The 19,114-nt window shown below is 38.4% G+C and overlaps 1 protein-coding gene across 1 annotated transcript; it reads right to left on the reverse strand.

Annotated features, from left to right (window-relative positions):
• Positions 1-14,270: 14,270 nt before the first annotated feature.
• On the reverse strand, positions 14,271-17,084 carry LOC133737768 (protein FAR1-RELATED SEQUENCE 5-like). The gene has a single exon (XM_062165265.1). The coding sequence runs from the start codon at positions 17,082-17,084 to the stop codon at positions 14,271-14,273; it is 2,814 nt and encodes a 937-aa protein (XP_062021249.1).
• Between the last annotated feature and the right edge of the window lie 2,030 nt (positions 17,085-19,114).

The raw sequence follows: 19,114 nt of genomic DNA on the forward strand, positions 1-19,114 counted from the left end.
TATAGGCTTGACCAACTACCAGCCACACTTCGTCGTCCATCGGCACATCTTCAGTAGCTCCTTCAACGAGTTCCTCTATCCCATCACTAACTACGTTTGACGGACCTGCATTCGAATGACTGGCATTGGAAGTATTGGCTTGGTTAACAGGGATTAACCAAGGCGTGACTACTACCCCTGTGGCGCGATCAAAGATTACAGCTGAAATTGTTTTGCCTTCAAGCAACTTGAACTTAACATAGTGTGCAGTTGTTAGCGATGTGTCATACACAAACGTGGACCATCCATAATGGAACTTCACCCCGTGTTTGCCATAATATGTCACTTTAATTTCCCAAAAAATTTCAGGGTTAGTTTCAAGCTTCATTGTAAATAAATCTGGAATGCCAGCAGCTTGTAATCGGTCACGAAAAGGACCCCTTATGATAACCTAAATGCATGAAAATGACGAGCAAAGCATTAGACGGCAAAAAGTAAATAATCACATGATTTGTAGCCACATAACTTTTGCAAATGATGTAAGACCATATAATGTGCATGTCCTAACGTTGGATCCCACCGTAATCACTATTGCACGCCTGCCCCTAACAGCACCCAATAAATGGCTGACATATTTGTAATCCATATTTACAAAATTACTTTATTATTTCGTCACCTAGCTTGCTCCTAATTTCCCCAAACGAGACATTTTCCACGACTTTTTTCATTGCTTTTAATTTATATTGCATATCGTTGTTATTTGTACCTCGTACTCTTTATGCATTTTCACTTTGAAATAATATAATTTTTATAACAAACCTTATTGGGTATGACCTCACCAAACTATGAACTTTGATTTTGTATTTCAGCCGAATATTAAATCAATATTAAGCATCAATATATATATAGGTAAATCCAATTACTACGTAATTGCCCACATTAATTAGAAGATTGTGTGATTACATATTTTTGCAATATTTCCCCCGGAATGGCAGATGCTCCGATAAACATAAATAATGGTTGGTCAGTTAAGTAAATGATGTTCCCCATAATTTGCATGAATGTGGAAAGAAACTAAATTCATCATGTAAACCTTACCACGTGATCATTGACACCACTACGCACAGAATATATTTGCTCTACGCTCAGCTGTTCCATTCCAAATACATGCACAGGATGGGTGCCCCTTCCGAGGTATGGAATCGATCGAATCATATTGCCTTCTTCATCAAATCTTGTAATATAAAATCTCATGGTATCAGCTTGGAAATTGAAAACCAAATTTAGCTCCTCTTTTCCCTCACTAATATAGTGCAAACATCTACTCCAACCATTACCCAAGTAATATTCCGTCCCATGTCTAACAAGAGAGCATCCGAACGAGGGGTCCGGTATCCCATTTAGAAACAACAACACCGACCTCCTTGTTAGGTGGCTTTCCAAGTGTTTTCCTGCAAAGACTTTTGGAATAGCCTACGTAAAATGAAACCCAAAATCAAAATACTTAACATTTCACTATATGCGACAATAATAAAAGTCAGGCAACAAATTGAAGACAACATTGTAAGTAACCTACCACCCTTTTCTTATTTATATCCGGGTTGATATGGGCCTGAAACAAGGGCAATTCACATGTGACGACCCGGTTATTGTCTCTACTTGCCATATGACCTACGAAACCACATGTGTAAGCAAAATCATACTATATATATTACATCCACCCAACGGGTTAACAGTAGCCTTGGTTTATGATTTCTTACCGAGTTTTTGGATAGTTGCACCTGTACAGAATGGCCGGAGCTATGCTGAGGAGGAGGAGGCTTCAATAGGATGTTGTTTTCTATCTCTTGGGCTGCGGTGATTCCTCCTAAATAGATAATTAGACGAAAATTGAGGAGTTCCTCTATACCCTTCGTCAACTTTTGATGATTTTTTAAGTAATATAGGCCGGTCACCCACTCATGCTCCAGTTACTGCTATTGGCTCATTGTGCAAGGGGAAGCATGACATGATGTTCATACAGTAGATATTATTTAATTAGAAAGTGTCTTATCAAATGGGTGCTGTTACCAATTTCATGAATTTTTCTCAATAATGGGATGATCCCTCATAACATGCCACTCATGAAACTCCTGTTTACACCAAAATGGGTTACTGAAACTTATTCTTCATTTTTTGTGTCACTTAAAATTCCCCCGGATTGCTCAATCATGCATTTTGGCAAACCAATTCTTCAGATAAGTCGATAACGCTTATGAAGATATATTGGTATTAATTACAGCCACAACTGTTTTGTCACTTATTTGCAGCAGCTGGGTAAATAATTTATTGACCATTGTCATGCATTAATTTATAATAATTTTTAAAATTGCGTGATGAGGAACTTAATTTAGCTCATATTTAACGACAACTCCAATAGATCATGCACATAATGCGGCAAAGTAATTTAGTACAGTTTCATATCGTAGTTTCATAGCACATTAACTTAACGATAGGTTTGGCGTGAATAACAACATAGCATTGAATTAACCTCTAATTTGTAACAAATGATTTGAAGGGCAGAAACAATTATTTGTCACTATCGCTATGAGTGACTATAGCGTTCTTACTAACAGCATCTCTTGCTTCGGCCATTGTAACTTTGGCCCATCCTCCGCGTGGATTTGTCTTTGCGGCAAATATCTTAAACATGTTTAATCCTTCTTCAACCCCGTCCTCATAAGTGCGGTTGACATTGCCCGAAGACTGATCGGTTTTTGCGATACCTTCATGATCTTCAACCGATACTAATGTTGTCTTTAGTTTCTTGGCACATATTGGTTTAACCTATTCGGTTGGCGGGGCCGTTTTCTTACCCCGAGTCAGGAACAGCCGAAGATTTGCCGCTGACTTGGGCCTTAGGACATCATCAATGTCATCTTCTTGCCGTGAAGAACCTCCGAACTTGCTCATTTGCAGTTACTCACAATTGCACAATAAATTTCCCAGATGAAGGATTATAGAATGTGCGAGCTACTAAGAATGGGATGTCGTGCTGAAGGACTGTGAGTTAATAGAACTATATAAGGGATACTTTCGGTACTAAATGAAGGTTGCAATTTTTATTGTTTTTGGATAGATACATTATTGGTCTTCGAAGTGTCTGGGGTCACACGTGTAGCAAAGTTAGGAGGTACATATATATCAGGGACAGGATCATTACAATGTTTGAAGGACTGTGTTGGAGCGAATATTTGGACTAACAGTTGGACTCTATGGTGCATTGATTGATCACATCACATTGGATGTGCGTTCTGGACTATATGCAACATTGATTGAGTGATCACATATTTTCAAAGTTGTATTGTAGCACACGTCTCATCATGGAACATGCACGGAACTATTGTTCCAGCTTTTATTATGAACAAGGCATCCATGTGATGTTATCCTTTTCGGCTTTTGTTGATGAAGGCCCAAAGTATTCAATTTTTAGGTTTCCAATGCGAACCCTTCAGTACATGACTAATGACTTTGGTCCTGACTTTGCTTTCCTTAGGCTTTATTAAAAAGCCCGCGGATCAATTGGGCCGATGAAGGACCGGCGGCCCGCATGGTCAAAATTTCAACCCGGCCCGTAACAAAGCTCGCAAAAACTCGACATGGCCCGGCAAAAGCCTGCTAGGCCCGGTCCCTAAAAGTCCGCTCGTCCCAACCCTTAAAAGTCCGTAAACTATTATAAATTTATGTGTTATATAAATAAATAAATATATATATATATATATACAGTTCCTATCCAGAGCGGAGTTCTGCTTTGAAATTACTAAGTGAACTTCGAGTTTTGGGTCACTTTTAGGTCGCATATCCACATCTCGACCGTTCAGTTGTTAGGTACTAGTGTATAGATCAGCTCTGCAAATTTTCAGCCAAATTGATTATCGTTAAGGCATTGATAACTGTCTTAAAGCTAGTACGGTTAAAGTTGACAGATTAAGTTTGTCCATTGGTTTAAGTGAGTTAGATACCTTAACGATCATAAATTATTATGTAAATTTTCATACATGATCTATACACTAGTACCTAAAAACTGAACGGTCGAGATGTGGATATGCGACCTAAAAGTGACCCAAAACTTGAAGTTCACTCCGTAATTTCAAAGCGAAACTCCGCTCTGGATATGATATATATATATACTTATATATATATTGATATATAAAGACACACACATCTTCTTATATATATATATATATATATATATATATATATATATATATATATATATATAAATCCTATCCAGAGCGAGGCCTCGCTTTAAAATTAAAGTGCGAGGTTGGAGTTTAGGGTCACTTATCGGTCTCATATCCATATCTCGACCGTTCAGTTTTTAGATACTGATATATAGATTATCTCTGCAAAATTTCAGCCAAATTGATGATCTTTAAAGTATCTAACTCGTTTAAACCAATGGATGAACTGAATCTGCCAAACCTGAACCGTACTAGCTTTAAGGCAGTTATCAATGCCTTAACGACTATCAATTTAACTGACATTTTGCCTAGATGATCTATATATCAGTATCTAAAAACTGAACGGTCGAGATGTGGATATGCGACCGAAAAGTGACCCTAAACTCCAACCTCGCACTTTAATTTCAATATTTAGGCCTCGCTCTGGATAGGATATATATATATATATATATAAGAGCATCTCCAACAATGATACTTATATTCATAGCTAAAAGTGAAATATAACTAATTATCTATTGAGTTATGCTCCAGCAGAATACTTAAATCTCAAGTTCAATTTAGGTTTTAGTTAAATTTTCTCTCATCCTAGCTAAATATAGCTAGAAAATTTAGCAAAACTGAAATTTAACTTTTGTTTAGGTATTCTGCTAGAGTAGAATTGTAGCCTAAAATGAGCTAAATCTTAAATTTATTTTGAAATAAGTAGTCTGTTTGAGATGCTCTAAGAATATGTGTGTGTTTATCAATATATATTCTTATAGATATATATATATATATATATATATATATATATATGTGTGTGTGTGTGTGTGTGTGTGTGTGTGTGTGTGAAGTTGTCATACTTCTATATAGAATATGTGCATGTATATTCTATTATGTGCAGATATATTCTACATATCATGACGACAGTTGACCAATTCGATTGGATTAGAAAATATGGTGAAATTGGCTAAATTTTTTATCACAGTCATAATTTATTGTAATAATCTCATCCAACGGTCGGTTTTTCAATTTTTATTGAATTGATAGGGGTTGCTCTTTGGCGTGCATGATATATAAATATAGGTTTATAAGAGTAACTAAGTTTGACCTCGTTGATTGAATTCGATACGAGCAACTAAATTTGCTGAATTTTGTACAACCACCATAAAATATAACAATCTCTATATCGAGCTTATGGTTTCTCTAAATTCATTTTCTACTTCATGGTTGCTTTTGAATGAACCTTAATAATTTAAATGCAATGTACAAGTCATACAGCTTTAGGAGGCAAATTGGTATAGGCTATAATCCTTGTAATTAAAATTGAAATTTTTATCTTATGTACACACACATCCATGAATACAATATTTATAGACGTGATGTGAAAAAATAAGCACGTTTCGCGGTCGTCAAGTCATCGGTCAACCACGAAAACATAGAAGTGACGACGGTTGACCAATTCGATCGGATTCGAAAATATGGTGAATTTGGCTAAATTTTTAACCACACTCATAATTTATTGTAATAATCTCATTCAACGGTCGGTCTTTCTATTTTTATTGAATTGATAGGAGTTGCTCATTGGAGTACAAGCAATCTCAATCTTTGTGGTTTATCAATTCGTGAAGGTGATGGATGGTCCGTCCGAAATCAAAGTACAATTAAATTGTTACTAACATTTTGTTACAATTTAGGTTGTCAATTGTCAACTAGTAATTTCAGAATTCTAATTATGTAATATCAATAATTTTTTTTTCAAAGCTGCATAACATTACAGCTGATAATGGTATCAGTAAAATTATTACAAAAAATAATTCCAACATTAATGTGGATCACAACCTTTGTGGTGATAAGTCATAACACTATCCTGCCACATATTTATACAAAAAGCTTTAATATTCCAAGCAAACGGGCCATTTGGGGGAGGGGGGGGGGGTGGGCTTCCAAAAATGAGTGATGACGGCTCAATTATTATGTATGCCGAGCGCAAACCGAATCAGTCTGCCGACCATGTTAAGTTGAGTAAGTAAAAAAGGTAACTAGGTTACTATTAGCCCAATCAACAAATGCCACCCCGTTGTGATAGTTATGATGGGGACCAACCATATTAACGTAATCATCACTGCAACCATGCATTAATTGCATTCACCTAACTGCAAAACGTCAGCCGCCCTACTTAATCAATCACCTTAATGCGAACTTCGGAGCTCAACTTCAGAATTCAGATGATAATGTTGGTGAAGTGATGAATGCGACTATGCAATATCGACTAGGTTGACTCTGGGATAAGCAGGTGGTTGATTGTGTTCATCTTGGAGGAAGCCATTAATATCTCGCCAACCTTTTCCGAAGGAACACGGATTCAGCTACGTTAAATTGGTAAGCTTTAATTGAGAGTTTGAGAGTAGATTTCCCCTCCTATCATCTGCCATCAATGCGCATAAATTGTAGATGTCAGTTTGTTCCCATCGCATCTGGTATTGAAGTGTAATGCAGAGTTAATAATCACTTCTATTACTGATAAAGGAATGCAAATAATGATATATTAAGGAGCGAATTTTCATAACCTCGTAGACTCAGACATCATCACATACCTAATCCCATTAGGAACCCGATATTGTGTGAAAGTCCAGATGATGAAAATGAGGTAATCGTATGCATCGCAATAACGATTATGTGAAGTAATTACAATGAATGTTTGTGAAGTTCAATAATCATGATGCATTTATGGGGTTTTCGGACGAGTTGATAACTACAGCATCGAGGGGAATGGCCCGCTCATACATGTATGAAACCGGCCATGGTCATGGGCCAACAACAACGATGGGCCCTTCTGCAAAAGCCCATATCAATATTTGTGTTATAACTTGCTATTTGTTTTGTATGCATTTGCAGGTTTGAATGAAGGTTGTTATGGATGGGGAGATGACAACAGAACGACGAAAAGGCAAAATTGTGAGTAACTCACTGTATACCAATCGTATTATTTAATGCTGCTAAATGAGGTTATTTTCATGCATGCCGTGAAATTTTTGTCCTTAAATGTGGGTTGACAGGGAACGAATATAACGATAATCCAACTATCGGACTCAGTCTCGGTTGGGCACGGTCAACATCCCTCATGGAAGTCGCGTCTCATATCACCAGCGGACTTTGTTGACACTGTTAAAAGGCTCCGCAGGTCACACTTGATGGCTGCTGCCGGTATTGGTCTAGGCAATCTAGATCTAATTGGATGCACAAGTGTGTATGATGACGTTTGCAGTATGATGGTCCGTAGTATAGACCCCCTGAATGAGAGAGTCACCATACATGGCAAGCATTTCGATGTACGACCGAGTGATTTCTCCCGGATAATGGGGATACGTGATGGAGTTGAAGATGTGGAGTTAAGTGGATCAATCAATGATGTAAGGGTGCTAAGTTTACGGAAGTATTTGGCAATTGGTCACGGGGAAGTCGACATTCACCATGTGAAGAATTTAATGCTGGAAAGACACACCCCGGATGACACTTTCAAGGTGGCATACGCACTGTATGCTTTGTCCACTTTGTTGTGCCCCAATGGCTCCAATGTCATAGACCAATCATTGGTCTTCCCCCTTGTAGATACGGACAAGATAAATCAAAAGAATTGGGCGACTTTTTGTTACACCAAGCTCATGGAGTCAGTAATGACAATGCAGTCCACATCGTATAGGCAAGAGTGTGGTTGTATGCTATTTCTCCAAGTATTTTATTTTGAGGCAGTTGCATTGGGATCAAAGTGGGTAGACAAGCGACTTACTCCTTTGCATGCATGGACGAAAAAGGACGTAATGAAGTTGTTGGTTTGTGTAGAAAAGCATGGTGTTTCATGGCAGCAGAATGAAACCAAAATTAATCAACCTAAGCAGACAAGGCGTAAGGCAGTTGGACAAAATAGTGGGGCGGAGAAGCTATTTGCCACGAACATGGAAGCTGTTGCGGTTGACGTAAATGCCATGTATGCGCAATTAGTTGGAATGGAGGAAAGGGTCGGAGGTTTGGAACCAGCTTTTGTGAAGATGGCGAAAGCGATGGAGGACATGAAAACAATGTTGCACTCATTTAAGAAGGACGCTGTCAAGAACATTGTGGAGCAGGTTATTTCAAGATTAGGGCCTCCAAATACAGCGAAGGGAGCTACAAAGGAAGGATATGATTTCAAGTCAGATGCTAATTATGCTGAAGCGTATAGGGAATCAGAGGGCCACTCTAATGAAGTGCCAAACCATTTGGTACCATTGAAAAAAAGACGCCGAAACCATCTTCCTGATGAGGTCGGTATGCTTGAATTATATGTGTTTGAAATACTTACAAAATTATGGGTGTATGGTTGATTTTGACTGAGCATTTTTTCACGTTGTAACAGCATGCATGAATCCTGTTAACCAAATTCATCAGTTGTAAAAGTATGTGGGGATGATTGATTATGAAAGACCAATTTTCATGTGGTAACAGCATGCATGAATGTATCAAACATTTAATGCCTTATAAAATTTAACTAGGTCGCTTGGTTTAGAATTATATGTAAGAATTGGATTTGTGCTTTCATGCACTGATTATAATAGCCATGTCGTTATTCAGGTTCGGAGCTTCAAACGAGAAACAAAGAGGCATCGTGTTCAATCCAAGTGTTCGACGAGCCCAAACGGCCCCCCGAAACCGGCAAAAAAGGGAATGAAGGAAAAGAATCGAAGGGGTAATTGTACCGCATCCCTCCAAATTCGTAAGGCATTATTCACTATCAAAAGAAAAGGGAAAGCAGGTCCAAGTCGCAGGACAAGTCCTGAAATTGTAATGGGCGGATTGTGGGGAGGACCGTTTGAAGTGCGACAAGACACGTCCACAGATACTCTGGATCTCCTTAATTTCCTGTTTATGCCCAGGCCGCTCACCCAATATCAATCACGGTATACCGCTTACAACTTTATAATTAACGAACATTCAATTGAACTATTTAACCTATGCATTGAACAAGCGAATATTCGGTCCCTACATGCGGGATTAATTAGATTTAACAAACCAATGATCCGGGTACCTGATACTTATATTTGCAGGTTTGACAATGAGCTGGTGGCTAGTTGTGATGGTTGGAGTGCGACACGATCAGACCTGGAGTGTCTATGGCCAGAAACATGCTTGGATGACATTGTAAGTCAGCAATGTGAGATTATACATGTAGCAAACTTGTAATGGTAGTTTGTCATAAATGATCTGTTAAGACCATATGTTATGGATGTACTTTGAATTGAACTAGCCATCATTTACACATCATATACGATGCAGGTAATAAACTTGTTTGCAAGCTATTTGAATGGGCGCGACTCCGTCGACTGGTATTTTCCAACCTACTTTGCGGTAAGGACGTTCTTTGGTTGTGGTGATGTTTGATAAATCAATAGTTGGGTGGAGCAAAACTTGCTATACACTGCGTATAATGTAAGTAATATAATCGTGACCATTGTTGCAGGCCAGCGCAACATGTACACACCAATTGCTGACACATGAAGAGTGGATTGAAAATGCAAGTAAACTAAGCAAATTGGATAGATTTAGATGGAGGATGAAAGACGCAAGTCAGGTATTCTATATGGATGTTTTCGTTGAACTACATAAATCCTATCTTCCAAATTGAACGACGTTGTAGTGATGTATGATAATCATAAAATACATTGTTCGCCCTCAATGATTTATCAACCAAATGCAGATATTCATCCCTATGCACGACTCTTTTGGCAAAGGGCACTGGTATTTGTTGGTGGTGAGTCAAAAATCTGGACACGCTATCATTGCCGATAGTTACCCGGGCGGGAGAGAGAGCATACGGGCAGGCCATGCTACAAAAGTGGTAAGAGTCGTGATGCCTAAGACTGCGTCAGGTCCATTTAACTTAAGAGAGCACAAAAATTTATATTAACTGCAGCAATGCAGTTTTGTGATACATTAATTTCAAATCACAAATAATAAATGGGAATGTGGAGGAGAAACATTTTTCACAAATGCTGATGGCCGTGGTTTGGATTTATGTTATCAGTTCGTCATCTGGTTTGATTTATGTTATAAGTTCGTCCTCTGACAATATTGTAAATGTAGCTGAAGATGCTGGACTTTGTCTTTGAAGATGAAATAAAGCTGGATTTGGCCGAAGGTTTTAAATTTGCTAATTTAGAATGCGAATACGCAACTAAAAGCTTCCCAATCCAGAAGAATGACTTTGATTGTGGAGTTTATGTTATTAGAAATATGCAGCATTATCGAAAAAAGTGGGATACAGAGGTGCGAGTCATTCTTATTAGTATCAGAGTTTTAGAGCTATACTATAATTTTCTTATATGTCCTAACTTCCCATTCGAATTATATTGCCAGTATGTATCGAATGACCACCGAGCAAGTTTGGCGGTTGAATGTGTGAAGCATGGTCTTAATGAGCTCTATGATGTCACCGAATTGGTTCGTGCGGGTTTGCAGTTACCAAACGATGGTCAGTGAGGAACGGGTAAAACGGTCACCTTCAATAGGTCAACGAACATTCAAAAATTATTGGATGCATCATCAAGTAAGTAAGTAGGCCGGTTGCATTGGTTCTGTGTGGAGATCTTGGTTTCCATCCTTTGTCAGAAATACTATGTGCTTTTGGATATTAGGAATATTTTTTCTGCTACAACCAAATGGCCGTTGGTTTGCAGCGTCATATGTATTTTCAATGTAGGCTGAAGTAGATTATTGGTGATGTTAAATGTTCATTGACAAAAACATTCGAATGAAGGGATTGACCGTTGGTTGTGTTGATGACAATATAAATGCGAAGTGTCTACAACATGTCGTGTCGAAGGTAGTACAATTGCATGCATGAGAAAAAGCCTAATGCACCAATTCTCAACGTCCTCAGACGGATTCAGGGAGGTAGTCCTAAATTGGATTTTCTAATACTCACTTGGATTTCACATGGAATTGAATACTTGGCAAAAAAAATGTGGTTTGTGGAGTTTTACCTTACATGTTTGGTATCATTATGATCGTATTTATCAAAATAATTGTCACCCATAATCCAAACGAGGGTTATTATCGGAACCGAGTTGCCAGCTGACAAGTTTTTTGCGGCTCAATTTTTTCATTGACGAGTTTTATCCTTACCAAGATTACCTTCAAAGTTGATATGTAGTCACAAAGATCACCCTATAAGAGATGTCTTCTCACCAAGAACACCCTGTAAGAGAATTAAATCTCATCTGCAATGGCCTTTGTATTGAAGGGACTTGTACATAGCATTGAAATTCGCCTTCCCAAAATCTTGCATGTACTGGAATTCGACACAGATTTGAAGGATCACCTAGTTGCCATTTGTTTTGTTGGTTTAAGAAATAACAGCAAAGTTATATTAACATGTTGTGTTATGAATTGAGTCGCAACCGTGTTATGAATTGAGTCGCAACCATTTGAAAAGCTTAATGCACCAATTAGCAACCCAAATCACACGGACTCAGGGAAGTTGTCAATTGACCTCAGGGAAGTGAAAAGTTGCCACCTAATTCTGATTTGTTGAGCCGTATCCTCGACAAGAAGAACGTAAAATTCTTTTTCCTTTCCGCAGGGTACATGATTATATACATACAGATGGATCCTATATATAAAGTTGTGGTGGAGATTTCTCCTCAATCAAATATAGACCATGCAGGGCAAATCTGACCATTTCTCGTAAAGCCTTTCTAAAATATGAGAGAAAAGTAATACATTTTACAAGCTCAAAAGAGCAACTTGCTTACAAAGTTTTCCACTACAAAAGAATGCTCCAGGTTAACACTTCGGTTACAACATATGTACAATGCAAATGCAAATGCAAATGCAAAAAGAACAAAATTCTGGAATGATGAACATCCAGCACCTTGGAGCAATCATTTAGACAAGGAAAGCAAAGTTCAGCATACACTTCACAAGCTAAACAAAGCTCCAACATTTTCTGCTCAAGATAGTTCTGGTCTCTCACTAACATGTCCACTCATGGACGTCTTTCCTGAAAACCACAAGAAGAACAGCTTTTCTGAGCTTCACAACCTCAGTAGGTACAACAAAGAGATCAGTATAGCAAAGATTCTAATCTAGCAAGCAGTCACAATGTGAAGGAATAGGACAGATACTGTTAATATTTCTGGGATGTACAAGAAAATAATTAGAGGCAGAAGAAATTAAGCTTAGAAGTTTGTTGCTGCAATATTTAATAGAGATCAATGACACAGATTAAGACGCAAAGCTTTGCTTCAATTCAAAGACACCAATCAATTTAAATAAGTTCCATAAATAGATGAGCAAGAAAAGGAGAACAAGCTGGAAATCCAAAGCTTTCTTGATAAACATTCAAATACTTTGGGAAAATATAAAACTCGTCGTAAATCTAGCAAGAGAGCAACAAGACCATGAAGCCCTTTAGCTTCGTTTACTATAACCAAAGTCCAGAAATCCTTTTCTTTCCTTAACTGCAACTTCCAGCAACAATCTTTGTAGCTCTTGACTCAAATTCTAACTTGTCATCCTTGAAAATCCTTCTTTTTCCGATTAGACAACCCATTGCTCGCATTAAGGCCACCGAGCACACCCCGTACAAGCGGATCCTGATCAGGTTTTCGGTCTTTCACCCTAGGGAGGCAGAATCCGTACTTAACTTTTCCCGGGCCTAACCAAATCAAACAATTTAAAACCGAAACTGGTCTTTCCAGGAACATTTTGTTTCTCCAAATGAAACTGAACATTCAATTAGTATCAAAGAAAAACTTGATCAACATTGCGATCGACATACCTTTAACAAAAGGAGATACAGGATTCATAAGACTGGAAGTAAGGTATTTCAAAGCATAAGGCTTTGTTTTCAATAAATGAACAACGGAAAAGATGGTTAAATTCATGTTTGACCCAAATCTCTAAAAGGAATTTCAGCATTTCAAGGAAAAACTGAACAATATATATATATATATATATATATATATATATATATATATATATATATATATATATATATATATATATATATAGCATCGTTGCAGGAACCAAAACTTTGGGAAGGAGAGAACGAGACTACCAATATGGTCTAAGAATGCCAATGTCAAAAGACCAGGATAATAACATTATAGACTAGCAATAGTCTTTACTAGTTGGACAATTACTGATCATTCAAAATGGCAGCTTCAAGATACGGACAAGATATAGTCAAGGACAGCAGACACCGGTTTCTTTATAAACAGTTGCCAACCAAGATTAAATAAAAGATTGAGAAGGGAAAGAGGCTCCAACAAGAAGCATACGTAAAAGAAATCAGCTTTTTTGGTTTTACAGCAAAAGTTATCTGTATAATTTCTTGTCTTTCAGAAATCATTGTTAAAAGCTTTTAAAAAAAAAAAAAATTGACCAAGATAACGGAATCAGGGAAGCAAGGACGTTTGGTACTTACAGTTTGTATACCCATCATATAATTGCATATCAAAACGAGGTAAAACTCCACATGGATCCACATGTAGCAGTACGAAGACAAACCAGATTCCACCAATTCATAATCATAACAGAGTTTCATAAGAATTCATAGAGAAAACATCTCATATCAATCACACCCAATACATACTAGGTTAGATTTTGACTAGATACTTCCAAACCCAAAACAGATATTTCTAAAACAAAATAAATTACCTAACCAACTATAGGAACCTAAGAAAACAAATTTAAAAAAAAAAATAAAAACAAACCAATCTCAAAACTATAACTGGTATTCCATAATCTAATCAAAACCAAATCCTAGTCAGAGAGCGAAACACACAAAAGAGAAGGACGAAAGAAACAATTTGATAACATATCCTAATTAAAATTTAGATAGTCACAGGTACCATCACACATAACTAACCCACACATACATGGACGGTTACATAATCAAGTAAAACAAAAATCTGCCACAACACTTGTTCCAGTTAGACCTAGTTGCCCAGACATATTCGGTGTGATAGTCATTGTGCCACAGTGTGAGGTGTACATGAAATTCCCAAAGTAAACAGTATGTACCATGTACCATATGCGCATTTTACCTCAATGAAACCATTGATGAACAAAAGGGTTTGGCCCCCCAGTATTGTGTGATGGACCTGGTTGGTTAGAAGAGATAGATTGATCTTCCATACGAAGGTTTCCATTTCCACCTAACACAAAAGACAATATGTTGTCATGGCCGGAAAAGAAATCAAATGTTCTTGCCTCTTCAACATGATGGATCATGTGTTGGATGCTTGATGGAGGAAGGAAGGCTGACTCCTCATCATTTTGGAAGCTCGGTGCGAAGGCAGATCGATTACTTCGGAGAGCAGATGCAGAGTGGCCTACACCAACTGATCCAATGGGGCCTGGGGAGGCATAAACCGAACTATGACCTCCCCTTTCATGTTCAGCAACATTTGAATTAGCAGCATGATTCGTAGCATTATGTGCATCACAGTTGACATCAGCTTCTTTTCTGAGAGGGCATGTCCGGATGTTGTGACCAGGTCTAGTACAAAATCCACATCCCCTAGCAGATGGCTCTTCCACATCATTAGGAATGTTAGCTGTCCTCGTTTGAGCCCCCTTTGTACGACATGGTGCAGGATCGCGAATGACATTTGGATGGAGACCATCAATTGGAACACTTGTGTCATGCTGAGCAACGTGCCAATTTTGTGATCTAACCATCAACCTACTAAAGGCTTCAAAAGTTTCTTCATAAGCATCATCTGAAAAGGAGGCCAAGTGACATATGCGCGAACAATCAGACATCATCTGTCCATATCTTGCAAGCTGGATGTCAACTGATGAAATGTTACCGCTTCTTCTTATCAAATGGGTCTTTTTTGGAGATGCCTCCTTTGTCCACCTATGGGTCACCAAGGTATCGGGAAATTTGGTGAGCAGTTTGGTTTTCATGACGGTGAAGATGTGGCAGCAAGGGATTCCATCGGACTCAAAAAGTTGACATGAACACTTAAACGAAATGCATTGGCGTCCATGTAGGTAGGTAACATGCCATGTTCTTTCTGCTTTCCCATATTGTGTCACCAAGAATAAAGTAGATGATCCATTATGATAATCCAAATGATCAGCCACAACAAACTTTGACTCAAACATAATCTGGTCCTTGATAAGGAGGAAAATATCATGTGTGAACTTCGCCCCAACCTGCTCTTGCATACACCGCATGTGGCTACCAATTATAGGATCCGAGTTCATTGATTTGAAATCATCATACAAATGATTGTACCTCATCCGTGCAAGTGTCTTGTCCATCCTAGGCAAAAACTCACATAGTCTCATGAACTTGCCGACTCCGGTTTTGATGTTTCGATGCATTGCCTCACATCTTTGGGTGGTGCATATACCACCAAAAAAGTGGCTCCGGAAAAATGCCTCCGCCCATCTATCCCGCTTGCTGTACATTGAAGAGAGCCAACGATTGTCTTGTAGGCCATGTAGTGCCACCATGTAATGCCATGATTTTTCCCAATCTTCCACACTCAGTCCAGCAAAAATTAAGTGACAAAAGTCTCTCTGGACATCCACGTTCCCCACATTCTTAACAACATTCTTTGCAATGTGCCATGCACACAATCGATGCCGGGCTTCAGGTACTAGCCGGTTCACTGCATTTCGCATTGCCTCGTCCCCATCAGTGATAACAGATATTGGTCTTTTTCCATTCATTGAATCTAAGAATGCTGTTAGGACCCAATTGTAAGTGTCCTCCGTCTCATCAACAAGCAATGCACATCCAAATAAAACTGTGGCCCTGTGGTTGTTCACACCAACAAAAACAGCCAACGGTTTCCCGTATATGTTGGTCTTGTATGTGCTATCTAGAATAAGCACATCACCAAAACTATTGTAATCAAGCATTGATACTGTGTCTCTCCAGAACATATTACAAAGCTTACCCTCCACATCAACACTAAACAAGCAGTAGAAACCGGGGTCCTTTGAAGCCTTCAAATTCATGAAACTAATAGTAGCCTGTCCATCCCCATCAATGTACATTTCCTTACGTGCCTCATCAACTTTGTTTTGCAAATCTTTCATAGTGAAACCTACAAACTCATGCCCGCCAGCTTGATGAACCAACAACTCATATGCACGGGAAGTGGTGACTGACACCTTCCTAAGAGAAGTAACTTGAGCCAGAGCATGGTCTGAAACGTTTCGATGAGATCTGAGGAAGGATTTCAGTTCCGTTGGAGCAAGGGCATGATTATGTTGTGTTATAAATTCAACAACTCGGAATTTACCGGTTTTCTTGCATAAACGGACAGTTAAACGGGCAGAGCAATGTCTTCTTGTAATTCGGTGGGATCGTGGGCCATTTATGTTGTTGCCATGGCCTGCCCAGTTATCATGAGCTTGCATCCCATCACCAATCGGCGCTTTTCCCTTCCCACATATGCCAACTGACTGCATAAATGATGCTTTCGAGGGTCGCTTCCGTGAAGTAGGGAGACAGGAAGCCGAAATCTGCTCTTCCAAACGACTTTTTTTTTTTCTAATCCCTTCCTTACTACAAACCAGCTGCCTTCGTACTACGGTACCAGCCTCTTTGTCCAACTTTTGCTTTCTGAAGCTAAAACCCATGGCAAGAGAATAAAATGAATAGAATGAGTCCACTTCATTAACAGATCCAAACTCCACACCTATCATGTCTGCAGCCTCAAGATCTTCATATGGCTTCCCCTTGAAATTTAAGCAACTTGCCCTATCACCCTGGATGGATACATTAGTGCCATCCGTGTCTGACTCAAATTGTTCTTCTTCTATGGACTGGACTTCATCACTTTCCACATAAACATCAGCACTGGACTCCATATTCCACATCCCAGCCTCCTCCATGGAACGAACTAATCTGCCATGTGACGATAACAATTTGCATGTCAATACCGTAAGTAAATTTTCATAAAAGAAAAGTATTGACCCCAAACTACGTGTGTGTCTTACCAATAGACATGATATATGAGTAACAATAAGACACACAACATTATTTGAAGTTTCCAGTACCTTTTATAATTACATGATAAATGCATTTATATCCCCACACTATCATATCTAATTGGTATGAACCAACTCTTTTCCCTTCCCCCTTTGAGATGCCTGAGCTTATGGCTATGAGGCTGCAAATAATGTTAAAAACACATCAGATTCATGCAAACAGTGGATGCATAAATAGGGTATTCAATTACTGAAAAGAAAAAGAATTATAAATAGATTCTGCAAACATGAAGCCCATGATTCCTTTAACAAATGAACCAGGTTTCCCAAATACATACATGTAAGTATTGTATTGTAGCCTTCAAATTATGTGGTAACGAGGCATACATCAATTATCATCAATACCCAAATAACATCTACCATGTTTCTTAAATATTACAATAGTCTTCGCCGTATTATTCAATACAGAAAGTATAGTAGCTTACATCAGCCGAAGACATGCGTAGTGGACTCCTATAACGCAAAAACTAGATCCTGTCCTTCATCCCTGAAAAAATATAACAACACTTAATGAGGACATATGGCAGGAAGGACTTGAAGCTCACATCCTACCATTCATAAGAATGCGAAAACAAATTCTGAATACTAATTATATGGCAATTATATCATAATTGCCATAAAACATGACACAGCTATCTACTTGGGTCGCAAAGAAACCAATAGAAAAAGTCTGACCACGGTAGATTTTGGAAAATAACATAGTTCTCAGCTCCAAACCCAAGATCACAATCATCGACCCACTTAATAACGGACGAAAACGCGAAATTTGATGATCAAAGTTTGGAATTAAACCTGCTCCGGTATGGTAATGGAACGACAAATCCGTATCAGAAACACTCACGCTGAAATGAAAATAAACAAGTCTGATGTTTACATGTATGAACTGAAATCAAATGCAAGAGACTACAGCAGTAAAAGACCCACTGAACTCAATCTACTGTCACTGCCCAAATAGAGTCAATCAATTTCCTGAATAATATTCAGATCGCAGAAAGACGAGATTGAGTCAATGGAAGAATATCCATACCAAAATTGGATGCCCAACGTCTGTCTATTGCGAGATCCTCTCCCAAATAAACTACACTAACAGTATCCACTGCAAATTTATTTCCCAGAGGAGATGGAGTGTATCAATTACAATCGCCCTACACAGTGTATGCGGAGGGGGGCTGTCTGCGAGGGTATGGTAATGAACCCGATGGTACTTCCTCTTGATTATATTATCGTTAAACGCCGCCGTTTTAATATTAACCTGACTTTTTGGTTTTTAGTAAATCAATAATCACAGTTATATACATAAGGCTTCCATCACCAAAATGGGGGACGAGATGGAATTTCTTTAAATCCACCGTTGGATGTCGTCCGCATACGAATATATGGCAGTGGTAAAAATTTCAACCACTTCCGCCTTCGGTTCGTCCTACATCTAAGCGGTCAACTCGATACCCTTAATATGAGCATAACACTAATATGCTCATAACCGACAATTCATAATTTATTTTTTTGATCTGTCACCTCCCACACTATAGTTGGGCGGTGGTCTATCAGGGGCTGTCAAAATTCTGCCATGTCTGTCAGCGAAATGTGCTGCTCCCCTTATGGAAGTTAGCACTACTAGAATTACCAAACAAACAACACGGCTACAATGCAGGTAATCATCAATATTTCCTAAGGTACGAGTATATATTACCTGTCTCAATCACAAAAGTTGCAAGATCTTCTTTGTCTTTGGATCAATGGCAATGATACTGAAAATATAATAATTAAAAGTATAAGGAAAAGAACCACAACTACAAAGATCTCAATATATAAACAAATTAAGGATCATGACCTGCCATGGACACGAATGATAAACGAAAGCTTAGACTCTGGCT

The sequence above is a fragment of the Rosa rugosa genome, chromosome 3 (assembly GCF_958449725.1).
Source record: "Rosa rugosa chromosome 3, drRosRugo1.1, whole genome shotgun sequence".
NCBI lineage: Eukaryota > Viridiplantae > Streptophyta > Magnoliopsida > Rosales > Rosaceae > Rosa > Rosa rugosa.